The 27646-nt window shown below is 36.5% G+C and overlaps 1 protein-coding gene across 3 annotated transcripts; it reads right to left on the reverse strand.

Annotated features, from left to right (window-relative positions):
- Window positions 1-27508, reverse strand: LOC113494354 (zinc transporter 2-like). Of its 3 annotated transcripts, none has more exons than XM_026872662.1 (10): window positions 27173-27505; window positions 5899-6027; window positions 5025-5187; window positions 4207-4398; window positions 3549-3738; window positions 3051-3144; window positions 2455-2579; window positions 1997-2112; window positions 1172-1353; window positions 1-131 (listed from the first exon to the last, which is right to left on the reverse strand). In XM_026872662.1, the coding sequence occupies exons 1-9, from the start codon at window positions 27302-27304 to the stop codon at window positions 1199-1201; spliced, it is 1296 nt and encodes a 431-aa protein (XP_026728463.1). In that variant the 5' UTR covers window positions 27305-27505; the 3' UTR covers window positions 1-131; window positions 1172-1198. The 3 variants fall into 3 exon arrangements, with proteins under 3 accessions (XP_026728463.1, XP_026728464.1, XP_026728465.1); XM_026872663.1 differs by lacking the exon at window positions 27173-27505 and adding an exon at window positions 9304-9436; XM_026872664.1 differs by lacking the exons at window positions 1-131; window positions 1172-1353; window positions 1997-2112 and adding an exon at window positions 2220-2250 and having other exon boundaries at window positions 27173-27508.
- Window positions 27509-27646: the final 138 nt, after the last annotated feature.

A 27646-nucleotide genomic window follows, 5' to 3' on the forward strand; every position in this document is an offset into this window, starting at 1 on the left:
GCGGCACTGCTTCAATTGTACTTACTATAATATCGTTCGGTCACTGTTCATTCACTGGCCCCTTGGATAGACAATCCGCGTCAATCGAATCAGTTTTTGTTGCTTTCGTCTTCATTTTAATGTGCCCCTTCCTGTTGAAAAATATGTATGGTCACATTAACAACAATAGTGACGAATTCCTAGGGTATTCAACAAATACTTTTTATTTATGGTAATTATGTATTATGTCCTAATTTATTTTGTTACTTTAATTTATAATTATTTTCCTATTGCAATTCAATCAATGGTTTTCATATTTGCAATTTAATTTCTTTTAATCATTTTATTTTGTTTTTATTAATGTTTATGCAAGTGCTGTGCACACCTATAAGTGACAAATTCACCGCATCGCTGTTTAATTCTAATATTTAATGTAATGAGTTAGTGAATAAGTCGTTGGTGTGTCAATCAATAAATCAATAAATAAATTTGAAAAATAATAAATTACAAAGCGATACTGCTTTAAAGTTTAAGAGAGTCTTGTGACGTCTGCATACACAGAAGTGATGTTCACACGTAAGTTCCAATCACTGCAATTATAACTAAACTTAATCAATATATGTTTGCGGGACAAAAAGTACTGAAAAACCGGTATCGATTGTTATACAAAAACCAACATCATCCCTATTATATAACTGATTTTGGATTGGCGGCTTAGGTATAAACTGTTAGGGGAAACGGGCGGCGCGGGCCTGCGGGCTGTGAGTGATGGCTCACCGTCCGATCAGGACCAGGACGGTGTGGTCCTGTTTCACAAAGAAGGTTTTACCATTTGCTAATCTTTCATACTTTTTTTTTTTAATTGAGCCACACACCATGACTGCCAATATTGACGACTTCTCCTTTCGCGGGTCTGCTGGCAGAAATTTCTTAAGAAATAAGCAGTACCCTTGTACATCATTTATATTTATGTTATATTACTTTTAAGACCTCTTGTGTGTGTACATAAATTATTAAATAAATAAAATAAAAAAGAAGCTGCTATTAGAGTTGATGCCTGCCGGAGCAGCGAGACTGTCTGAAACGGTTACCGTAGCCCCGTGATGGTTCGATCAACTTGTGCCGTCATAACCCACGAGCTCGTCGTGTGTAGTACCAGGAGTTGTTGTAGTACCAGGTGTCGTTGTAGTACCTGCAGCTAGGACAGCGTGGTGAGGTGTCAGGGCGTGTGTGCGGGCTGCAGGCCGCAGTCGGGGCAGCTGCGCATGCGCACGGCGTAGCGCTCGATCTGGAACGTGGCGGACGACACGCGCCACTCCGCGCGCGCCAGCTGCTGGCACGCGCGGAGGACTACCTCCGGGTCCGTTAGCTCATCTGCAGGGATTAGGTTTAGAGTGAATGTTGTTTAATAAGACTGTACGTGTGTTTGGCGATTCGAGAGGTATATGTGCGGTGAGAAGGGGAGGGGTGTAGAATAAATAATGTTAAAGAATATTCTAAGTTAGAATAATATACGGCCCACAGTTGGGTGCAGGGCTCTTCCCGTATAAAGAAGGTTTAACCATTGATCACTACGCTAGTTTACTGCGGTTTGGCAATTTCAGATTCGCTATTTTTTTAACTGTCTTGTCTATGGTGTCGTAAATCACTATTAATAAAATATATATACTTTGGAAGAGGTCCTTGGGATCGAACCTGCACTTCTTGCATACAAATCTATGCTCAAAATTGGATTTGGATTTAAAACTACTCTTTTTGGCAAATTTATTAAAACGCAAGACGCTTGTCTTGCGTTTTAATAAATTTGTGCAAAGAAAACCACAAAAAATACTTATGATAGATTTATAAATAAATAAAATCTTTTTTATTTGATGTTCAAAAAGTGCTAGATTGTCTTGCAAGAAGCATTTTTTTTAATTAACACTTTTCTACCTTAAATAACATCGGCTGTGGAGAAGTATCAAGTATTTAATTAACATTTATACATCTTAATAATAATAATAACACAGATAGTTACCGATAGCGACGTGCGCGGTGAGTACGATGTGATGCGTGGACAGCGCCCACGCGTGCAGCGAGTGCACGTGGCGGACTCCCGACAGCTGCGACAGGGACGACACGCACTCGCGGTAACTGCGGGAGGGTGGTACTGGTTACTGACGTCACACTTCGAATGTATACGAGGCAACTAGGGGAGGGGGTACTGGTTATTACTCAAGACACAGTTGGGATATATACGAGGCAATAACTTAGCACTAGCACTCGCGGTAACTAGGGGGAGGGGTAAAATTTGCATTGCGTTTCACCAAAATTAGATTAGTTATAACTTCACCAGCATAGCTTATATACATTTAAAATATATTTATCAGTAGTCTAGTAGTATAATTAGTCATAATACAAGTTTTACTCAGTTTGACACTAGATGCCGTTGTGTGAGAGTTGTAGAATATTAAATAAAATACACAAGAACAATACCGGAACTGCTTGGGCACGGCCTGCATGAGCATGGCGAGCGCGTCCCGCACGACGCGCGCGGACGTCAGCAGCACCAGGAAGCTGAACACGAACGTGCAGATCGGGTCCACGAACTTCGCTTCCGGCTGGGGAGCCAACACAATATATATGTATGGAAATTAATTATTTATTTATGGTTTATGATACTAGCAACAATGACAGTTAAATTTTAAATAGGTATTATGGGGTTAAACCACTACAAATGCCCGTCATAACAATACCTGTGAGCCAAAGTCGTTTTCTTTAACTGTTCCAGCACTTAGGAATTTAATTTTAGTGCCCGTAGAAAATTAGTCTGTACATATGGTCATACCTCAAAAAACAACTGAATTGATTTTGATGAAACTTGAACTGTATTCTAGGTTCGAATATACCTAATGCAAATGAAAACAGATAATTTCAATATGTCTTTTAGTCTTCCAGAAATTTGTCAAAAATATACACACTCTTATAAACACTGCATTAGTCCTTGGTAGCCCAAAACCGATCCATCATATTCACTGACCATGGGTGATTAAAAATTACCTTAAACTGAAACTAATATAATTTGTACTTACATAGAATTTAATTAAAATGGATGCGAGCAGAACACCACAGCTCTGTATTAAATCACCGATGACGTGGATCAGTGCAGCGCGGAGATTAATGTTCCTAGAATATAACATAGTCACAATAAAATTTAATGCATATAAATAAATGCCAGCCTATTTACGTCCCACTGCTGGGCACAGGCCTCTTCTCGTACCTTCCATGGTATGAGTATTGATCACGACTCTAACTGCGGGTTTTCGATTTCAAATTTAATATTTGGAATCCAGGTCTCTTCACGAGGTTATCCTTCACCGTTTGTCAGTGATCTTATTGTGTAAATAGTGATTAATTAGGAAAGTATAATATAACTTTGAAGAACTCATATTGGTACTATGCCTGCTTAGGGATCGAACCGTCATTAAATTGAGATTACTAATGGTCTGAATTCGAAATTTATACTAAAACAGAAAAAATGTAGACTTAACGTTTTAATATTTATCTAAATGTAACTATTGTAGCCTTACCTCGGCTGGGACCCTACAACATTAGCCTCGACCCCGGCCAAGTCCTTCATGGTGTAGTCCCCGTTGACGAGCGCCCCGTTGGCCTGCTTGTGGTCCCGGTTGCGGCGGAACAGGCGCCAGCCGCGGGGCGAGCCTCCGCCGGGGGCGTGCGCGTGCGCACATGCCGCGCCGCCGTGCGTGTGGTGGTGGGCTGGGGGGGAAAAGTAATTATGTAAATGTTTTGACTACGGATAAAGGTATGTGCTAATCCAGTGTGTTCGGTACTTTCATACTAAATTCGTCTAGCCATTTGTGCATGACGAGGTAACAAACTTGCACAAAAAGTTTTGCCTAGATAATACTAATAATTTCACGCAATACGTGAAAGAAAATCAAAAGATTTTTATTTCAAAAAGGCCGTTTTCTTTTTTAAAACGTTACAGTAATGACTCTCGTTGTGGTTCCAAAGTCTCTTTCCTATGGAGAAGAACCGGCAAGAAAGTCCATAAATGTGCTGATCGAAAGTTTTGGAATAAAGAGGCAGACCTTTCAAATAAAGATTACAGAAAATTTAGGTCCACATCCGTGATCGATTACGGGATCTTTCCATACCTCTATTCTCCTCATCCTCATACTCTAAGATTGCCATCACACTATCTAGAAGTCTGTAAAGTCGTACCTATATCAGACCCGCAGCCGTGCAGCACCAGCGCCAGGATGACGTTGAAGCCGACGCCGCAGCCGGACACGATCATCATCATGTCGGGCTCGATGTTGTACTCGCCGGTGTGCAGCCGGACCACCGCCACGTACACGAACACGCCCGTCAGGATCCAGATCAGGAGGACTGATAGCATCGCGCCTAGTACCTCTGGGGATAGGAGCAAGAATTTTATTTGAGGACTTGTGTCTAGCTATGACGACTTTGTGTGTAGTATTTTTTGGACATATGTATGTAAATGGACATAAATAGGATAAGTCAAAAATATATCGTCTTTTTTTAAAAAACGACTCCCGCACTACGGAATTCAATCCTCGTGTCTTCGGGGGTTTACAAATATACAACTCACAAGTACAAAGATACCCAGACTCAGAACAAGCGTTCGTAGATCACACAAATGCTTGTTCTAGGCGGGGATCGAACCCGCGACACGACGCGCATAGGTTTGGCGAGGTGACCTCAACCAATATCTTTTGTAAACAACCAAAAGTTACAGTTCAGCCTTTAAACAGATTGATGTAACATGTATAACTGTAACATACCCATGGAGACTTTTATTTTACAATACTCTACTTTTATTTCTTAACTTCAAAAATAAATAAAAAATCTTCACGTTTCACCAAATTACTAGCAGCAAGTATTCTTTAAAGAAATATTCCATGTTCAGATTTCGCTTTCCAAAGATATTATATTTAAAGGAACTGTGATAGATGGCTGTTGCTGTTGATTTACACATACATATACATTGCCACTGAAGGGCCCGTCACTCAACTCACCAGCCCGCTTATACCCGTAGGACATGGCGACATCGGGCCGCCTCTTGGCGCAGTGGAAGGCGAGCAGCGCCAGCGCGAACCCGCCGCAGTCGCTCAGCATGTGCGCCGCGTCGCTCATCACCGACAGGCTGCCGGCCAGGTAGCCGCCTATCAACTCGCATATCTGTGGAGACAAGACCAGGTATCCATTAATCTATTAATTTTAATTAGAATAGGTAGTAGATTTTTAGCCAAGCGGAGGTCATAGCTAAACTAAAACTGCAGTTGACCGATCACAGGTTAAACTGCACTTGATCTTGATCTTGTCAGAACTAGAAAGTGTGACAACCAGTTTGATTAAAAAGTATCGTGTTGCTCAGGTTTGAGAGTCAAATAGGCAGTTCCTTTTCCCGATCCGGTTAGACTGGAAACTGACCCCAACATAGTTGAAAAAGGGCTAGGATAATGACGATAGAGTTAGATGTACTAGAAAGTCGATAACATCCTTTTTAATTAAGATAACCGCAGTGGTAGAAGTTAGACCCAAAGATCACTTAGGAATTGACGTCGCGATCAAATCGTGGAAAATATTATAACCCGTCTGATTCCCATGGCGAGTGCTTCGTACCGACCTTATGCCTACTTGCTGGCGGGCGTGCCCTGATGGAGCGTTCACCTGTACCTTGGGTAACCAAATACCAATAGCCCAACTGGTCACTTTTTGCTTCAAGAACTGAGACAGAAGTCACTGCATTTATCACTGTTAACCAGAACTACAAACGCATGATTTCCACAGTTTAGTTTTCATTAGTGTCTCCTTGAGAGCGGAGAAAAGTAAAAAACAAATGAATCGTTAACCTAGCAATGGAACATACAGGTGTTATTATTATCTCACCATGAATATGCCGCATAACACCAGCGCGGTGAAGAGTTGTGGCACAGCGCTGGGCGGCTCGGCCTGCGCCTTCCAGTGGCAGTGCTCCACATCAGACTCCGTCGACACCGGGACATCCGTGTACGTCTCCTGAAGACAATTAAATACACATTTCAATTATACTTCATCATCACCAGCCTAGCCTTTTCCCAACTATGTTGGGGTCGGCTTCCAGTCTAACCGGATTCAGCTGAGTAAAAATTATGCTTCTTGAACTAAAATCACGTTACGCGTGGAATTGGAATATAGTTTAAGAGCGCACGCATTTTCGTTGTCGTAACATATTTCATTACTGCTCTGCTCCTAATCATAGCGTGATAGTACAATAATATGATCCTTTTGATTAGCATTTCTCAATAAATAATCTATCATTCACTGAAAGTTTTTTTCAAATCGGACCAATAGAACCTGAGACTAGCGTGTTCCAACAAATGCTTCAGCTTTATAACATACATATAGGTAGTACAACCTTTAATTAAACTAAGTAACAAGTACAAAGCCTTTGTCATAACGAATATAATTAAAAAGGTAACAACATAATAACATGAAATCCTATAAAGCCGGCACAAGAGTGTAACGTCACTGAGTTATACAAGCACATAAAAATAACGTTACATCAGAGCACGCAGACAAACGGCTTCCATACTACGTATCTCGCAATAGCAAAGCGATAGCAATTTTGAGCGAGATTTGTACAATTATTGGTGGCTGATTTGAAATTTGTATGACGTTAAAGAGATATGTGATCAGATATATTGTTTTAGTAGCAATATTAGATGATAATTGTGCATGTGTCATTTTTAGTTTTTGTATAGTAAAAGTGGAGGTCTTTACTGCTTCAGTTCACAGGAGTATTTTGTGCCATTTTAAAATAAAAAAATATTTGTAGTATTTATTCAACACAACGCCACATAGTCTAAACTAAACAAAGCCTGTTCTATAAGTTGACACTCATATTTATAAATAATGCTTCGAAATACATACATCCATGTTAAAACAATAACTTACAGCAACATAACAAATTATCGTGCTGATCACACAAACTTTATTCGGGAGTAGGAATCGAACACAGGACTTTCAGCATAGCCGTTAGAGCCACTAATCACTAGAACAGCATGCCAGTCTATTTTGCTATTGCTTAGCGTTTGCTTCATACGTAATAGTTCCCGGTTTGCTCTGGCGGTCGTAAAACCTTATTGATCGGACGAGTTATAACAATGTGCTTTGGTTGGAGTGACTCAGAATATTTTATTCATGTCTACTAATTTAAAAAATGCAAATTAAAATTTCGTTTCATCGAAACCTTTTTACGGTAAAAACACATGAACGGCTTTGGAACAATTGGATACAGAGTCAGTCTTTCATCCTAAAAGATATAACAATAAAATATGGCTGATATTATAAATGCGAAAGTATGTGCGAGCGTTTGTATGTTTCTAACCTCTTTACGGCAAAATGACTAGACCAATTTTCATGAAAACGGTATAAAGATAGCTGACACCTTGGATTAATACAAAGGCGTACATACTTTTATACGACTTCTTTAAAGGACATTTCAACAGACGAAGCCGCGAGATTCAGCTAGTATGCTAATGAATAAGTAAATAAATATGAAAAACATCGGTAATATTACCGATTGAGAGTACTATATACAGATATACGGAATACCGATGGAGTTAGAGATGCGTCAGAAGAACAGTGCAAAATAATGCTATTCTCAATTTTAGTAGGTACTAGGTATACTACCCATCGACTTTGTAAAATGGAGTCTTCGAATTTGTAAAACAAAATTGTTTACATGTAAACAAATGTAGGTACTTTGAATTATCTTTGATGAGTCGAAAGTCGACTATTCGCAAAACGTAGACAATCGATAAATTTCCTATATTATCTGATATTATTCCTATTTCCTGTCAAACGCCTTTACTTGACCTAGACATTCAGATAAGTAGCCACACAAATTACTATAGATATGGGGTCAAAAGATCTAAGCTAAGCTCATCTATACTAATATATAAAGCTGAAGAGTTTATTTGTTATTTGTTTGAACGCGCTAATCTCAGGAACTACAAGTTCGAACTGAAAAATTATATTTGTGTTGAATAAACCAAATGGTTTATTCATCAAGGAAGGCTATAGGCTATATAACATCACGCTGCAACTAATAAGAGCGAAGATACAATGGAAAATGTGGAAAAAACGGGGAAAATTCTAACCACGTGGACGAAGTCGCGGGCATCAGCTAGTATAATACAATATTATAAAGAGGTTGAAACAGAGTAATCTTAACGGTGTTCGCGTTTGACCTGTCAGGTGGAAGTGAACTTATGATTGAAAAATCGGCATTTAAACTATTTATTAGTTGAAATAAAACTAAAAAGTGGGCAGAGGACGGTAAGGGTTCTATTTCATTGACAACTTAAACCTTGAAACAGGATGGACGATACGAAAATTTCCTTTTTTGTGTTTTTGTTAGCCTCAAAAGGAGGGTATCTAATAATATATTGCTGTCAAATGTAACCTGACCTTCAAAAAGTGCTACTTAGTAGCCTAATTTGAATAAATGAAATTTGATTTTGATTTATATATACACGATAATTACTGGATATACCAGTAATTATCGTGTGATTGACAACATCTATAGCCAATAAGACGAGCTTAAGTTAATTTACATTCGATCAGTTACTGGCGCTAATGAAGATGCCAGAGCCCTGGCTTCGATATACACAATCAGAAATAAGTATGTTATTGAAACCGGAAAGAGTACTATGAAGACAATTTTTGAATTGTGTTAGCGCTTTGTATTCGTCACCGGATTTCAATTCGGTACCTAGGTTCCATGAAAATCTAACTTTAAAGAAAAGGTACCTAATTAATTCAAAAGACACTCTCGTTCCTACTGTATTTATTTTATGAGATTTTTAGGGATTAGTCTTAATCAAGTTTAGGCGGAGATTAAAAAACGGGATTAATCAGTAAAGAATGTTATCAGGAGATGTTGTTAATGATTGTATGAATGAATGATTATAAATGTTAAAAACAGGTTAAAATTTTAAATAATATCTCAACTTAAATCCCTGTTATTATAAAAGTGGATAAAACTTCGTTTGTTACGCTTTCACGCGAATAATTAATCGATCATCATATAAATTTATGTTCTTTGGGGAATTAGAAGTAACATAGGGTTAGTATTACCTACTCGACTTAGAAAAAAAAACAGGATTATGCTTTACAGCAATTTCCCACGCGGGCGGAGCGCCGCAAGCGACCGCTAGCTCGAAAAATATGAATTTATATTCACAATATCTTCACAAAATACTTCGTATCAATATTACATTAAGAAAATTCAAAGAAAACAAAACTCACATCAAGTTTCTTCATTTTGAAAGTTTTTCACGGGAGCTCGCAACTTCGTAAGTAACTTGTAACCGTTAAATCAATTTCCAAAGACTGATCCAATTGACTACGTGTTACAGAACAATTTACTCGTTGTCTGTGGAACTAACGCGGGCTGTTGTCACTGCGTTTTTGTGCAGCGACAAAGACAAGGACGTTTTCATTCAATCATTGTTAGAAGTATTGTTATTTTTTTGGAGATATGAAATTGATTTGATGAATATGCTTTGTCAAATATTTATATTAAAAGCTGTTTGTAGGTAAAATAATACATTGGTTTTTGTTAACCGCGTTAAAGTTAAAGCTAGGTTGTGATTTTATTATGAAGACAAAAAAATAGATTTAAGGCAGGGAGTTGCAGTTTCGAGTCCTGTCTGAGGTTTTTCTTTAATCGTATATTTGTATTTAATTGCAAGTATTTAAGCTTAAGCTTAATAAATATATAATTAAATTAATAATAGTAACAAAGTGCCGTGCATCTAGAGCAAAGAATGCAAAATAAAACTATTTTTAGAACAATGAGGTGACATTAAAATCAGTACTTTAATCTGCTCTAAATTCACACCGCTTATAACAACAGCCTTGCTTTTAACCTTGGTTTCATAAAAAAAGCCTGTCAGGTGCGAACCGGACTCGCGACTGAGGGATCCGTACAAAAAGACTGTAGTATCACAAATTTGTAAAAACTTAACCTAATGTAAACTTAACCCATCAAATATAAGACAGTAAGAACCGATGCTTAACCTTGGCGCAATTAATATTATTTTCTATCATAGCGGCAACAGAAATATATATCTTGTGAAAATTATAAATCTCTGACTATAACTTTTCATACTTATTTTTATGCGACAGTTACGAATAGGGTTCCATTTCTTCCCTTTGCATACGGAATCCTAAAATCGTAAAATTTATTTTATGCAGTATACACACATAAGACCCGCATATTATAAAAACAAGCAGAGACAAACATTTCAAACAATAAACAAAGTCAATTCGGATTATTCACACAGTTCTACCCATACTGTCGCATTGTGAATAGCAAGCTTAATTGAATACGCAGATAAAATGTGGGTATAATTGTTTCTACTCAGACTTCGCTATGTGGGGGTAGATTCATTTAATTTTCGTCGTTCTTTTTGAATTAATTTCTTTGGGCATACTTCATAAGTTTAATTTTGGTCTTCAAACAATTTATCAAACAAATGTTTTGTTATTAAATATGAATTTTTGGAATGCTTTGTTTTCGTTTGTTGGGAGTTTTTTTTTTGGGTTCTTCTAAGGGGTAAAATGGAGCAATATTATTAAGGCTGTGCTGCTTGTCTGTCGGTAACCAATCTCAGGAACTATAATAGACATAGATGATGCTGATATATTTTTGATGCCGATAGCACAATAAATATTAAAGATAAAAACCGAGGTTAAGCAACCGACGGTCAGGCCATGAATTAAATTGGTAACAATTAATTTTACGAAGTTTTATTTTTGACTATTTATTCGGAATCCTGTGTCGCGAGTTCAACTTGCAATCGACCGGCGAAATTGCAAGCGTGGAGGACTTTTTAATCTGTGTCCCTGCACTGTTTATACAGAGATATTTGCATGAATATACGCCATTGCGGAAGTTCGCCTTTGATGACACGATTGTAGCACCGACTGATAAAGGTCAAAATATAATGAAACTCGGTAATTTCATGAAAACCAACATGATTATATTAAAACAACATATTGTTGCATTTGCAAGCTCTTATTTAATTTGACCTGTCCCTTTATCTGTAATCAAATCTTGCAACTTAAATTCGACCTACTTTGCTTTCGATTAAGCTGAAATTTTGCATGCGTATTCCGTGAATATTAAATACTAGCCGTTGCCCGCGACTTCGTCCACGTGGTAAGAAGATCTTGAAGCCCTCAAAGATGAATAATTTTCCCCGTTTTCCACATTTTCCGTTGTATCTTCGCTCCTATTAGTCGCAGCGTGATATATTCAACACAAACATAATTCTTCATACGAATCAGTAGATCCTGAGATTAGCGCGTTCAAACAAACAAACTCTTCAGCTTTATAATATTATTAGTATAGATTATAATCACATGGATCTAATTCGGGAAGATAAGATGCTATGCTATAAAATGGCGTAATCCTCACGTTGGGATCCTTTGACTCGTGTTGATGAATACATTGATCTTAAAAAATGGGAATCAAGCAAATGCATGTTTTCTTATGTGTTCCTACTTATATTATAAACGTGAAAGTTTGTTAAAATGCATGGATGGTTGTTATCCTTTCGCACAAAAACCACTGGACGAATTTGGACGAAATTGCCGAATGATCTTTTTGCACTTTTTCCACTTTACGAGACGTGTCGCAAGTTCGATCCTTTCATAATCTCTAATATATAAAAATTCCCGTGTCACGATGTTAGTTACCGTACTCCTCCGAAACGGCTTAACCGATTTTTACCAAATTTTATATGCGTATTCGGTAGGTCTGAGAATCGAACAACATCTATTTTTCATACCCCTAAGTGTTAAGGGGCATCCCTTAACACTTAAACTAAAAAAAAAACGTTTTGGACGAAATTTTTGTTTTTTATTTTTTATAATGTGGCAAGAAATAATTTATAAGGCAAAACAACGTTTGCTGGGTCAGCTAGTATACTATAAATTTTGATTAGCTGACGACTTTTGACCGAAAGTTGTTTGTATATTTGAACATAGCATTCCTCATATCCATCATATGATTTTATCAACATCGATTACCTAAGGTTGCGTTGTACCTAAGTTGTAACGCATGACGGACGTAAAAAGTTATAAAAATAAAATGACGTAAAAATTTGATTGTACGAAACCACGAGGAGCATAAAGGTAATACAATAAATAAATAAAAAAAATATAGAGACCGGAATTTAGAACCTCTTCTTTTTTATTAAAAATAGGTATCATTAACATTATAACAAGGGAAAAAGGGCGTTTGTAAGTGTATGATTTTAACTTTTGTGCACCCCTTAGGAGTGAATATAGCTCATAGAGGCCTACCACTAAACCCTTTCTGGGATGGAAAATCATCAATGACTCCTCCCGCTTTGGGTTGAGCGGGAGTGACAGGCTTTTACTGACTAAAACCCACCCCTGTTCTTTTCTTTTTGAAAGTCTCGCTGGCGCGGCAGGCATCAGCCTTAATAGGCTTGCTGACATCTCGTTAATGCGCGCGTGGAACACGAACGCACCGTCCGGCACGGACCTGGTCCTGATCATTCGGCGACCTACTCATCCCTCACTCTCCACAGTCCCGCGGCGGCACGGCACCCTGCCGCACTGCACTACAGATTTATCGACAGATATAAAGCGTATATGTATATTGAGGGGAATATATTTTATGACATCGCTCGGTTAAACCGCAGTATCAACTAACGGTCAACTCACCATCAGGTTAATTAGCCGCTCTGTTAACTGCGAGCGTTCGCGCGTGACGACAATCTGTTACATTAACGAGATAATACCAGTCATTGTGGTGATGGTGTAATATTTTGGCTGTTATTATATGGCTGCGTTACAGGCTGATGGTTATTGGGATGAATAGGTTTGGTTGATTCGAACATGCTTTATTGATGTTCCATGACTCTTGAAACGATTATGTCCCTAAAACTAAAAATGTTTGTATCAAATCATCATTGGCCTAGCCTTTTCCCAACTATGTTGGGGTCGGCTTCCAGTCTAACCGGATTCAGCTAAGTACGTAAGTAGTTTTACAAGGATCGACTGCCTATACAGACCTCCTCAACCCAGTTACCTGGGCAACACGATACCTCTTGGTTAGACTGGTTGTCAGACTTTTCAAGCTTCTGACTACCTGTAACGACTGTCAAAGATGAATAACAGCCGGGACTCATAATTTAACGTGCCTTCCGAAACACGGAAGAACTCGTTATTACAAAGATGGTCACCCATCTACGGACCAACCGCGTCAAGAGAAGCTTAACCTGTGATCCCATCACTTATGCGGTTATAGCAAAGCCCCGAGCTCCTACACATGTTTGTATCAAACCTTTTACTTTTTAATAACGTCACGACAAAATTAATTTTAAGACCAGCGAGGTGTGTGTGAAATAAAAAATGGCATATCAGCTTCAAACACGTGAATGTTTGTCGATCCTATGAAACCAGCTAAGAATGTAAAGAAAGTCCGAGTAAAATTAAGAACTGCGCGTATAGAATTTAAATATAAGTAAAATGTTTTACTATGAAAGTATTCAGTAACCAAACTCGTACAAGATTTTGTTGAAATATATTCTGCCGAAATATTTTGAATCGTAAGACTTTCTTTGAAGACGCATCGCACTTCTCAGATTCCCGACTTCGTCTGTAAAGACACATGCCTACGTAAAATCTTTGAGTAGATATACATAAGGAGAAAATTCACCTTTCAATGTCTTTGTCAATAAAGTGGGATGTAAAGTCAAATACTAATTTACGAATGTCACTAAGTGTACTTCTTAAGGACGGATGGCTATGTTTTCAACTGATAAGTGTTCTGCAGGACATTTATTTCTGCTATCCTAATAAGGAGTAAAAAAAACCATCAAGTGCAATCAAAAAATTTAAGACCGTATCCATATTGCTTAACGGCATTAATTAACTGCGGCGACACAAAATCATCTGTGAAAAGTTCAACATTGTAGCTATTACAGTTCATAAGATTCAGCCCGGTTTCTGACAGATAGACAGCGTAGCCTTAGTACGAGGGTTCCGTTTTTACCCATTGGATCCGAACCCTAAAAAAACGCAATTTTTCTTAATTTTTCTTGAAGAAATCATTACAAAAATAACAAAATACATGACGTTCCCACTCGGCAACAGTTCTATTTAGCAGCATTATGACATTTACTTGAATGTCTCCACGGAACACTGACATCGTTGACAAGGCGAGTAACGTCCCTTAGTAGTCGCCATTTTGTAGACACGACCTTTGTTAGCACATCTGTGGCCTATTTTTCAAGATGTGGACACTTTGGTTCTAATGTCAGCTGATATGACACTGTGTGTTGGTCTGTTGGTATGCTGATTCCAATTATGAGTTTTATAAAGAAGAAATATATAAAATAAGTTTATTTGAAAAGCCTTAGGGACATAATTACAGTGACAAATTACACAAAAGTAGGTATCGTGTGCCTCACGGCTGTGCCAAATTATTAGGCTCAGTTCAGCAAAAAGCCACGCAGAAAATGGAGTGTCCGACACTGGTTTTCAACTGAGCCTTGTACGTAAGACATCGCAGTTATAACTAAGCTATTATAGTGTTCTAAAACTTATAATTTGATTACATAATTTTATGTATATCAAACAACAAATAAATAAATTTATTTTTTACAATTTTCAAGACCCAACTCAAGAATAAATTGTTAAATCGCTGAACGGAAGCTCAAACACATTATGACAAAAAAACATCAGACGCCATCCTGAAAATTTTCCAGAGACATCATTTATTTCTTTTACGGAATTTCTTGGTGAACCGAGATCGATCAATCATATCAATCTGAGTTGATTGATTGATCGTGATTGGTCAACGCAACAACCCTTGAACAGCTTAGTTATTATTACAAAAAAATGCTGTATTCGGTAGAAAAATGAGAACGTTAGGAGGAAAATATTTTTTTTTGCTGGACTCTCTGACTTTTGAAAATGTTCTGGAGATGTATCATCATCACCATCATCCTAGCCTTTTCCCAACTATGTTGGTTATAGTTTCCAGTCTAACCAGATGCAGCGAAGTACCAGTGTTTTACAAGGAGCGACTGCCTATCAGGCCTCCTCAACCCAACTATCTGGGTATTGATGATAATAATAACAATACCTCTTACTCAAACTGGTTGTCAGACTTTCTATCTTCTGACTACCCGTAACGACTTTCAAAGATGTGTAAATAACAGCCGGGATCATCAATTTAATATGCCTTTCGAAACACGGACAGATTTATTTATTTATTTATTTATTTACTTATATGGATCACCAACAAAGAATACACCTTACATGCTATACAAGAGAAAAAGAAGTTACAGGGTTCTTGTGCTTCCTTAATTACAGGTGACCACATCATGCATAATAAGCCAGATGTAAGTAATAGTTAAATACGATTTGTCGACAGCCTATATAACAAGTAATGGAGTTATGAACCCGAGGAAAAGACCATTGTCTCAATGATTTAGTTCACACTTTTGCACTCACCCTTATAATAAGTTACGCTATTACAAAACCCATTTAGAAGAAAGCATCCATGCCTTTAATTGCTTCTATAAAACAAAAGCAGCTTAACAAAAGCGTCGTTTAAAAAAACAATATACGTCTGGCAACGAAGACTTGGAATTTAAATAGCAAGAGGAATAAATTTAACTTGCAAAGACCGTTCGAACCCGTAGGGCCATATTCCGTACCGAGTAGATTACTGGCTTATTGCGCGGGCCTTGTTATAAAGACAGTATTTACTGAATTAAGACAGGTATACCTGGGTATTCGTGACAAATTAATGCGATTTATATTATTTATAAAATATGAGTACAATAATAGAAATAATAGGAATTTGATCGGCTTATCTGGGTATTTAGAATACGTCGACTGTACATCTACTGTACTACCATTGTAAATTGGTAAAGTTTGTAACGAAATATGGGGCTATTTACGATATTTGGGGTATTATCTGGATCTAGTTATTGAACGCTACCTCCCTTATCCTGGTGTTATAGGCTATACATCAATTTGACAATACCGCCCAACTTATAACTTTTTATATATCGTATTTTTTCAGTGTGACCGGATTCAGCTGAATGCTAAACATTAAACGAAAGTATGGCTGACCTCCTTAACCTATTTTACAGAGTAACACGGTATCTCATAAGTTTTCCCCAGATATATGTCCGTAAATTCTAATAAGGAGATAGATTTAGTAGCGCTTGTCTTAACAGAGGAAAAATTTTTGTCAATGTGGAGAAAATTTAAAAAGGACAAAAGAAGATTATTTTGCATAGATACAGTAACATGGAAAGGGGGTTGTATTGGGAGCGTCATGTAGATTTATTTACTCCGCTTCTTGCCTACTTAAAGTTATCTCATGTGGAATGAGACGTTGACAAAATATTCATGGCGCCATCGGTACTTGGCGACGCCGGCGTGCTGCTAAGCTAGAAGATGAAGATAATTCAATACGATAAATAAACTTAAGTTATTATATATATTTACAATGACAAAATAATTATTTTTTATGTACTAACTTACACGACTATAAATCTGGATTAATATGACGGCTGAAATGACAAAACTCTACTTATTCTTTGTAGCCTAAAATGCCCTCCGGAAGGTCAAAAGCCTACCTACTCTTCTTCAAATTGTGTCATGAGCCACGAGCGCCAAATTGCGTGTGAAACCAGGTCATCTCACCACCTCTACCTAAGTCAAGTAAAGTTATAAACTCTCAACACATAGCTATTTATTGCCTCAGGACTAGGTTTCGCCAAAGGCTAAAAAAAAGTTACGTTGGTACTTTGAAAACGTTGCTGAATTAGAAATTCTTTTATCTTGGGTTTAAACGGAAACCTAGCTAGATAAAATAGAGCTTAAGAAAAGGCAATCAAAATAAATGGTTCAAACCAGTCCTCTACTCAGTTAGAGCAAAACGTAACACTTTCAAATAATGATACTCATTCGTATTTTTAACTTGTTATCTTTCTCGTAGCAACGGATGTTAAAATCCTGCTGTTAAAATAACTATTGTGAAAAATATTTGTCAAACTGATAATGGCCCATATTACTAGCTCTTCATCTAGTTTAGTACGAAAAAAAAAAAAGAATTAAATGTATGTTTATGTTAAAATAGCAATTTTTTAAAAATATTGACAAACAGATGATGACCTAGTACAGTAGGGCTTCATAGTGTAGAATGTATTTAAAAAGGTTAATGTATGTTTATTTCAATTCGACTGCTAAAGAACGTTTGAACAAATCAACAAGGGGTAGGCTTGACTTGAAAACCGGAAAAGTACAAGCCGAACTCGCGCGCGAAGGGTTTCGTATCATTAACTATAATGTGACAGGAGGTTAGACAGCTGAGCCTCAATAATAGGGTCTTTACACTTTATGTACGTAACTCTAAAAATGAAGATCTAAAATATGAAGAGTGCTTTTCACCGACAAACAATTTACTAGCGGGCGGGGCCGGATCGTAACCAGCATATTATAGGTACCTACGTAGATGTTACATGCATGCATGGTAAGATAAGGTACAGTAACTAGGTCATGTTGTAACGATAATTACCAGGCGTTAATTGGCGCGGTAATTTGACGAGAAATTCTATAAAAGATAATGGTATGTAAATGGTAATTTGCTGTTGATTTGCATAGCTTTCGTTTCATTGTTATTATTATATTCTTCTTTTTCAGATATTTAATGAACAACCTGGTGTTAGAGTTCAAGCCGCTCGTAGACATCTGAAAGGGCTTGACACGCCGCCGTGAAAAAATCTTAAGTGTGCTGGTTTAATACGATGTTATCCTTAGCCGATACGCACATAAATTCGAAATAGAGTAGTGCATGATGGGATTGGACCCATATTGGAAGCCAAAGGTCGTATTCGGCTTCCAATATTATTGATGCGAACGGGCAATCAGTGGTTTAATTAAGGTTGATGATGATGAAGACAAATATAGATTAATTCAAACACAAAATATAATAATAAGCTTCTCAAAAAACTCTGAGTTTGTTTGGAGATAGTTGCGTGAAAGCAAGTTTATTTCAGTATTAAGGCCGTAGGTAAAATAGTCGAATACAGAGAATTTCGTTGCATACTTTATAAAGGGCCTAAGTTAATACTCTGCATAGGAACTCCAAAGAGGATTAGTTTTGATTATTTAGGGCTAAGTTTAAATAGTACAAGCCCATAGGGACAGGGGCTAAAGGGTACGGGATTAAGGCGGGATACTTAATGGGCCGGATCTAATCTGTAGTCAATACTGAACGAAGCACTGTTTAGTTAAATAATAATTATAAGTAGATAAGATAATAGTTAAAGTGTTTTAGTTGGTCTTAGCTGTATTTACTCGATTTAGGAGTAAATATTACTTATGACCGTATTTACTAATGACACATTTGCTGGGCACAGGCCTCTTTACTTATAAGTGATCTTCCAATTAAGCTTTTCTCATTGACTTTCCTTTAACTATATTTCTTCTTAAATTCTATTATGCAATGACAGACCGAGACCGCACGATACAATTTCTTTCTTTTTTTTTCAGCCTGTTTTACTTACAATTTATCTATTTTATTGATTTAAAAATACCTGCAAAGAGTAACAAAAAAAAAAGCAATCTCTTTTGAAGTAGGTATTTGCTATCACAAAATAGCACCTTGCGTTTTACCAAAATAATGATTGTAAAATACTACCTCATTATAATACTAAAACTGTTTAATAAAATACTAGACCCACTTAACGAAATCGATTCTATTTCGGCCCAAAAAGATCAATAAAACAGGTCACCCAGGGATACCCTCTAAAAGATGTAATTATTTCACATGGCAACCCCAACAAAAAGGCTTGTCGATAAACCGTATCTTAAATTAGGTAGAATGCTAGACTATTTTCGTTTATAGGTAGGTTGTTAAGCTTGTAGAGGCACGGCGCCAAATGGCGAGGCGGCACGGAATAACATCCTTAGGTCCATCTAATTCTATAGAATAAACGTATATTTTCTTTTATTTCTTTGTAAAATAAACATACTCCATTTTGTGGCCTGTTCTTTTATTTCTTTGACAGAATAAATACACTTGAAGCCTATGTTATTTGGAGGTCTTTAATAAATAGTAAGGTAAATTATTTCAGTCGAGTAATGATTATTAGATCTAAACTTAAACGGTGAGTTAATTAAAAAAATAATATGATTTTTTATTTTCGAAAGTATAACCCGAAAATTGATCGACCATTTTATATGGCAGTTGTATTCTTTTGAGAGTTTCGTACCCTTTAAAAATCGGTAAAAGAAACAAAAATAACATTTAATAAATAAAATTAACAATAAAACCGAGGCTAAGCATGAGTAAAAAATTTTGTGGATGACCAATTTCTATTTCTCTGAAGTATACTTCTTCAGAAAGTGTCGCGAGTCGGACTAGCACTTGACCGATTTTTGGAAACACATATATACCTATACCCAACACCTGTGTTACTCGTGGTGATGTAAAGATTACACATACTTCAAAATTCTTTAGGCATTCAGCATTTTTCACGAACAAGGAAACTCACGAACCTAAACCTCGAAGATAGTACACATGATTTTGGGCATTTGTGTAGAAGTATTTACTAAAAGCTATTTACTATATTAAGCCTTTGCAAGCAAAGGAGATGCTGTATGTTTTCCATTCCCGACTTCCGGATGTTTTGCCACCCATTTTAGCAAAAATGTTTAAGAAATACGTCGAAGTGCTGCTGACGAACGTGCGAACATTTTGGAGAGAGGGCGTTCTTTGTTCTGGTGGCGTTAGGTGCACGAATAAATATTCCCTAAGTGGTTGAGTGCGCACTCTGTGGTGGGATTCAATTACTGTTTGGTTAGCATATATTTTATTAGCGCTCAAGATCAGCGCACCATTTGACGAAAAGTTTTGTTTCATTCTTTTGAGACACAACTGGCAAACAAGTCAAGTGATATAGACACAATGGTTTTGTCTCCCGAGCACCAATGTGCTCGCTCCTAAGTTTGGCTCAAATGTTTTTAAGACGTATTGGAGAAATGAGAAAGAGCGTCGAGGAAAAACGAATTTAAGCTTATTGATTGTCATTGCTATGGATGAATAGTAAGCACGCTTAAAAATTACTTGGTATCTCTTCTTGGACCTCCTTTTGTACTCTGAGTCTGGGTATAGTGGTATCAACATTGGACTACGATGTCAAAAGTACTACCATGTTCTGGAACAAAGCTCGCATCTTTATGTGGTACCACGTAATTATCACCTTGTTAAAACAATGATAGAAAAAATCCTGAGGAAACCGGCACATTTGCGTCTTTTGGGTGTGCAAAACCACGTCACAAGCCTTCGACCGTTTTAAGCTCTGACACCAGAAAGTTCATAAATCATACGATAAGAAGTACTAAAGAACGAAAAGTTTCGAAGATTTTCCACAAGTACATTAAATGTTTGTTAGAAAATTTATATACTAGACACTCACAAATAACAAGTCTATCTAATAAAACGTACGATCTAGTTTCCGAAACAAACTTAATCAGACAAGCGCGTTCGGAAACTTCGCAACGAGTAACGAAATCGTTCCGTATTATATCACGAGCTTGAAACAATATAACTCAGGATGTACTTGTGCCATTGTTGTGTGCTAGAAGTGGCTTCAATGGTACCGGGAAATAACGAATGTAGGTCAGGGAAATGGGACATTGTAGAACAGCATTGGTAGGGAAGGTTGTGAACAAATGATTATTTTGAAAGAACAAAGAAAAATGATAATGATCTTAGTTTAAACTATTATTTTGTTCTCGATGGTTGTCCAAAATCCGAATTTTTAGTTCTACAATAAGTATACGTCGGTTTCATATCCTATAACTTTATAAATTAGCTATTTTGTTAATAAACTAGCTGTCTTCAAATTAGTTCTAGGGAAAAAAAATAGAGCTGTGAAAATAGATGTCCTATTCTCAGACCTACCCAGTATGCACACAAAATTTCATGAGAATCGGACGAGCCCTTTCGGAGTAGTTCAATTTCGCACACCGTGACACGAGATTTGAATATAATAGAAGAATAGATCGGTTATATTTGTTGAATAATGATAATAGAACTACGCTTGAACAAGCACTTCTAGTATGAACATACTTAGCTCTGTAACTTGCACAATAAAATATTACCTCAAGTTGTTTACCCCGAAACTTTTAAATGTTGTTACAAAACATGTTGTGGTCTATACTTTTATCTGTAGTTATCTTAACAACGATATATCTTCAAAGAGTAAACTGCAGGCTGCGTCAAAAACGAGACTCCAGTTTGGGTGTAGATGCTAGGCGTGTGAGTCAGGTATGAAATTCAGGCGTGAGACTAACATGAGATTCAGGCATTAAGGCCAGACTTGAGTAGCAAACGTGATAATCAGGCGTGAGTGACAAGCGTGATTGATAGATATGACCGCCAGGACCAACGTGACGCAGACGTTAGAATGGTTCAGTCTCAGATGCAATATATCTACATCTCAAGTATAGCTGAATAGTCGCGGTAGGAATTTGAACGTTTTAAGATGTAATGTAAATATTTTGCATCCTAAAGGTTTCGAGACTTGGGTCATATAAGATTTGAACTTCATGCTACTAATAGCTGGTGCCCGCGACTTCGTCCCCGTGGGTAGAAGATATAAATTGTGATTTATACCTGCCCTGTTTTTTTCACATTTTCCATTGTATCTTCGCTCCTATTAGTCGCAGCGTGATGGTTTAGCCTAAAGCCTTCCTCGATGAATGGTCTATTTAACACAAAAATAATTTTCCAATTTGGACCAGTAGTTCCTGAGATTAGCGCGTTCAAACAAACAAACTCCTCAGCTTTATATATTAGCATAGAAGTATAGATATGTTATATTGCAACTTGAACGTTATGTGACTGAACCGTTAGAATCAGCTGTGGGATACAGGCGTAAGATGCAGACGTAAGAAGATGAATAAATGACAGCTATCAAGATACGAAGAGTATGTAGCGTGAGTGTCGGACATGACATCCAGAAATAAGCGACTGGACTGTGTTTCAGGCTTGAGGGACACTCATATCTATGAGCGAAAGACGTGAGAATCAGACGTGGAAGACAACGACGTAGTCCTACGTTGAGTCTAATTTCGAAACTCTTTATTTAAACTTAGGGCCCGCATCGTGGTTAGCAATCCAAAGTAAAAGTTTTAACCTACACATTGTTTGTTTTAGACGAAAACCCTTACAGCGCGTTTAAATTGTTCAGAAAAGTGTATAGAACAAACTTGCAAACATTCATTTTATAAAGTACAGATCATTTGTTACATTTATCGATCTGCGGTTTCCGCCACAAGAGAAAAGCCATACAAAATTGATCTTACTTCATCGAGGAAAACAGACAAATACATCACAAATGGTAAAGGTCAGTCTTTTCAAACACCCACTCGTCACTCACAAAATAATTTGACACTAGCTTTTGCCCGCGAGCCCGTCCGCAAAAAATCCAAAATGAAACCCACGAGAGCATAAAATCGGGATAAAAAATATCCTCTATGTTAATCCGGGTTTTAAACTATCTGTGTACCAAGTTTCGTCTAAATCCGTTCAGTGGTTTTTGCGTGAAAGAGGAACAAACATTCATACATCCACACATACAAACTTTCATCTTTGTAATATTATAAGGAAGAAGGATTTTTCCTCTTATCGTTCATAGAATTCACAAAATCAATGTCCCCGAACTTGTTTCCTTCGCAGTACAATGCTAACGAGATCCAATTGTTAATATATCAAGTTTTATGTTCAGTGTTGTGCTAAAGTAAACATAGAAATGGATTATTGCGGTAACGGTGGTATAAGATAAATAACAATAGCAATGAGATGGCAAAAATCTTTATCTCATCTCGCGGTACCGCAAAAAATTTGCCGTCTTTTTTTTGTGCGATGGTATTGCGAAATGTTTGCTGTTACTTTGCTTTTGTTACTTAAGTAATACAGCAGCAGTTAAGATATTGGTTTCGGAAGAAAAGGGAATATAGCCGCAGGATATCCAGAGGGTGTGGGTGATGTATTGTTACTCGTACAACATTTTGCCCGTTTTTATATTTACTTAGGGTTTCTATTGTGGATCATATGTAGGGTTCCATACGACCGTACAAAATGGAACCGTATTAATAAGACGTGGCCGTCTATCTATCCGTGATAGTTAGACAGTAGCAATTTGAAAAAGAAAATAGGTTTATTCTTTGTCCTTATAAAAAGAAATACAAACAATATAATAAAATAAATATTGAAGCAATTATCTCCTGTACAACAAACATGTTTTTTTATGTTACAGAACTGTTTGTGAGTGCCTCCGATTCGCACTTGGCCTTTTTTTCGTTTGAACTTGGCGTTTCTATTGTGTAATATTTTTAATTGTATTTAAAAATCTTTGTTCGTATTTAATGAAAATCTTATTTGTTTCGAATCGTGAAACTCGGTTTAAAATATTTTACAATAGGTCTTTTGTAAAATATTTTGGTACTTTACACATTCACAATAGATGTGTTTCAATAAGATCCACAATTAACATGGGTGTAAGTATAATACTGGGGCAGCCAAGGATTGGAGACGGAGAGCCGAAGGAAGGAAAAGGCCTATGTCCAGCAATGGACTGAGACGGGCTGATGATGATGATGTTAAATATAATATGGTATTATTAGTAGTACGTGGATAGCAGTTATCATCAGTTACAAAGAGGCAAAGTGCGGACAAGTACTTGAATGATCAGGCAACTTCAAGAAAATTTTAATACCCTGCTGCCTCTAGACTTTTTATGGGCCTATAGTTCGATGGTTCAACCTTATAAGACGAGAATGTCGTGCAAGTGGCCATACATTGCCGGCAATGTTTTATCACTTCAAATACTTTGGTTTTGCGGGTCAGCAATGTATTGTAAGTCGCACGATAAGTCTCGTTTTAGAGGTTTTAGTGAGAAGCTCAGGGGCTTTCCGAAAAAATAAAAGACTATCGGCTTTTAAGACTTATATTGAAGGAGCGCGTGTATAGCATTTGTTTTTAATAGTCAGCAGCATGTCTAAGGTGTCTTTAGAACATAAAGGAGTATTCAAACTTGAGCAGTATTCACGGTTGCAGTATTCAAGAGTGTATGTGTCGCGCGGTATTCCACCGAAGATACTGAAATCAGCTTTGGTGTGAACTTTTGTTCCCGGAATTTTTGCGTGTTTGTACGTTTTAAAAATAAATATGACAACTTTCGTGTTTCGGAAGGAATTAAAGAACGTAAAAATATGAGTATTTTGCCTAATGTCTGTCGTTCTATCTGTCTGTAACGCTAGTGCACTGTTCATGTCGCGCAACTGGCTGGTGTCACTGGTTACTAACCAAAAATCAGACCAAAAGGTTTTCTCAAACGTTAACGTATACGTAACGTAACGTATATAAGCGTTAAATTACGCCACACGGAGTCATGCATGTATTTAAAATGTACCCCAATTATGTTAATTATATTAAGTACTATATCTTTCAGTTTTGTGTGAGAAACGAACATCTAAGGGCGATAATAGTTATTTCTTAGCAGGTAGGCACAGAGGGTCAGTGTGGAAGACAGATGCCGCTCAACGCCGTATATACCTTTTCACGCTTTCACGACCATGATTGCTTACTTTTGAGACGCTTTGAAAGTTCAACTCATATGTGCGCGCGGCGCTATGTGTGCGTGCATTTAACAGCGACTGATGACTACTGAAGTTTTTACTTGTGTTACAGTGACAATTATTATAATTATAATTATTATTTGATTTAATAACATGCAACTCATTTGCGTTATTATTTTTTAAATCTTTTTTACACATTTTTTTTTGTAAGTATAAACCTTATGCAGGTATATTATCAATTTATTGAAATACTCTGCATTAGTTTATACACTCGAATTTGAAAATTGTCTGGACTTTAAAAGAGACTGCGACCCCTGAGTTTGTTTCGACATTTCTTCTTAGGGTAGTCAGCTAGGAAATGTCGGCTCCATCGTTCTCAAAAAAGACATGTAAAAGTGATAAAAAATATCCTATTTGCAGAATAAATAATTTCATTTCATTTCATTTCATTTCATTTCATTTCACACAAATGAAAGCTGTATTAGTACCCAACGTCATTGTGTATTTACAAGGGTTACCCACACATGGCTAAGGGCGTAAAGATTAGTTTGAAGTTTGAACTGTATGAGACGTTTATCACGAGATAACAATATCAAAAATGCGAGTCACATGATGATATCGGATATAGTAATTTATTTAAATAGGCTAAGATAATAAAAATATTCAGGCGCAGCTTTAGATAACGTGTAATTGTTTTAAACTATTGTTTACTAATTGATACATTTATGAGACGGGCTTTAGATGAAGTAATGTCGCAAAATGCTTAGTAGGTTAATCCCAGGTATTGTGACAGTTGACAATGCCGGCGTATTGTTCCTTTGAGTTTTTCTTTTGCAATAATCCCCAATATCCTTTACATTTCGTAAACCATGAAACTGAATAAAGGTACCAAAAAAAAAGCTTTCCAATGGAAGGTAGCCTTAGACGTCTCTCAACTCAATTAAAAAACAGGAAGTTCAAGGAAGGCAATGTTATATAGAAATTATACTGCAAATTAAATTAGTCTCTCATCTTTTCGTCATTCAAAACACAGCTGGAGTAAATAACAAAAATTTAGTAATAATTAACACATTCCACAAATGTTGATTTTTAATGATAAGTAAATAGTTAAATACAAATGTTAAGACTGTCAAAACATATCACTTCCTATAATTATTATGCCCAAGGTTGTGGAGTGAGTTATAACCCAGACAACTAAAGCTGTATCAAGATTACAAACGTCATTACCAATTTTAATATGATTTTTTTATTTATTTATTTAAGCTTGTTCCTTTCTTGCGACTATGAAAGTTTAGTGGTATTGTCCATTAAACATAAGTATGTGACTTATGTTACAATATTATCAACATAACTTGGATGGAATCAAAATTATTTGAAAGAGAAATGTTATTTTAGTAAATAAATTTGCTCCATGACGCCATCACATTAATTTCAAATTATTTTCAAAATAATTAAAAATTGCTTAAAAATTAGTTTAACAGTTTTACTTTAAAATAAAACGAAAATAGTATTTTTTTTTAATCATTTTCTTATTATATGGTTGATGCACAACACTACAACCATTTGACAGAGTATACACCAACCTCATTCCTCTGACTTAGCATATTAAAAAAAACTACTTAGAAGTAGTTCACTTCATTTCAGATTGACAATAAAATTTACAATCATTCCAAATACAGTGACTCCTATCAAGTTGTCTTAAGATCACCAAAAGACTTAGTTCCAACCTCTTTACATCATATTCAACGATTAAAATAAAAGTTGTAATAAGTAAATGAAGATAAAACAACGGCTTATCTTGTAAAACTAAATATTTATAAAAGTACAGTAGTAGTAACAATTTGTTTGTATATCTTATCTTTTTATCTCTGCCATATTATATTAGGTGGCTTAAGACATCAAATAATTTTCATTGAACTACTCCGATAAAGTTTTATGGCAAGTAAAGTTTTTTGGGTTTAATAGAATTTGGTAGTTTAAAGTATTATAATTTTTTAATCTTGACAACATATTGCAGAGTGTACTTATGTATAATTTGTAAGTTTATTTATTATATGAAAGATTGTAATTGTTTGTCTGCCCATATGATTAAACCAGAGGCCCATTTTTACAAATACTTATGAAACTAGTTTTTTTGCTGTTATTAGCCCATGTTTAATAAATGTTTTTGGATTTTGAGAAATACACCATAAATTTGGAGGAATGTTAAAGTTGTAGTTATGTCAAATTAGTGTTGTTACAAAGTCAGTAGGTATATAATTGAGTTCTAGTTTAAAGTCCAAATTGGGTTAAATCCACAAATACAAAATCGAATTGATTACATGCAAATTTGTAAACAGAAAATTGATTTATCCGTTTTATGTAAATTGTAACTTAATAGAATTGCTCGGCAATTGCAATAAAATATAATAATAAATCCCTTGCGTTTATAGGGTCGTAAAAAGTTAATAAAATAGTTTCGTACCTCAGACAACAAAGGGGCTCTGTCTAAGTGTTCTGAGGAGGCGAAGGCCGACTCGAAGTAGGGTCCGCGGCTCCGGGACTCGTACCGGGAGCTCCCGTCGTCCCACATCCGAGCCTCGAGCTCATCAGACATTCTGGCGCCGACAATCGCAAAAAAAAACAAGCAAAATCTCTCACTCCACTAAACACATATTTTTTACTTAAAATTCACACTAAAGCAACGCACGTGCCACTGGAATATTCAGCCTAAATATGCTTTTTATATTTTATCATAGAGTTAGTATTACTTTCGAACGTTTGAGATAATACTGAGATAAATATTGCCCGTGTCTGCTCGCGTATTTCTCGGTCCGACGGGACTTGCGTTCTGAAGCAACGGTGTCGAGTCCGTCAGTTACGTCACTTGATAATAATGTTGTCAAAATATTATTGTAGACAAATATCTTTATTAATGAATCTATAAGGTAAAAGTTAA

This window comes from Trichoplusia ni, chromosome 5 (assembly GCF_003590095.1).
Source record: "Trichoplusia ni isolate ovarian cell line Hi5 chromosome 5, tn1, whole genome shotgun sequence".
NCBI classification, from domain to species: Eukaryota; Metazoa; Arthropoda; class Insecta; order Lepidoptera; family Noctuidae; genus Trichoplusia; species Trichoplusia ni.

Excerpts from the sequence above, each read along its gene's own strand:
- LOC113494354 (XM_026872662.1), bottom strand. The coding sequence starts at position 27,304 with ATGTCTGATGAGCTCGAGGCTCGGATGTGGGACGACGGGAGCTCCCGG. Across the intron at positions 2,580-3,050 it reads CCATTTTAATTAAATTCTAT|CCGGAAGCGAAGTTCGTGGA; the intron begins GTAAGTACAAAT and ends TTGGCTCCCCAG. Across the intron at positions 2,113-2,454 it reads GCCGTGCCCAAGCAGTTCCG|TTACCGCGAGTGCGTGTCGT; the intron begins GTATTGTTCTTG and ends ACCCTCCCGCAG.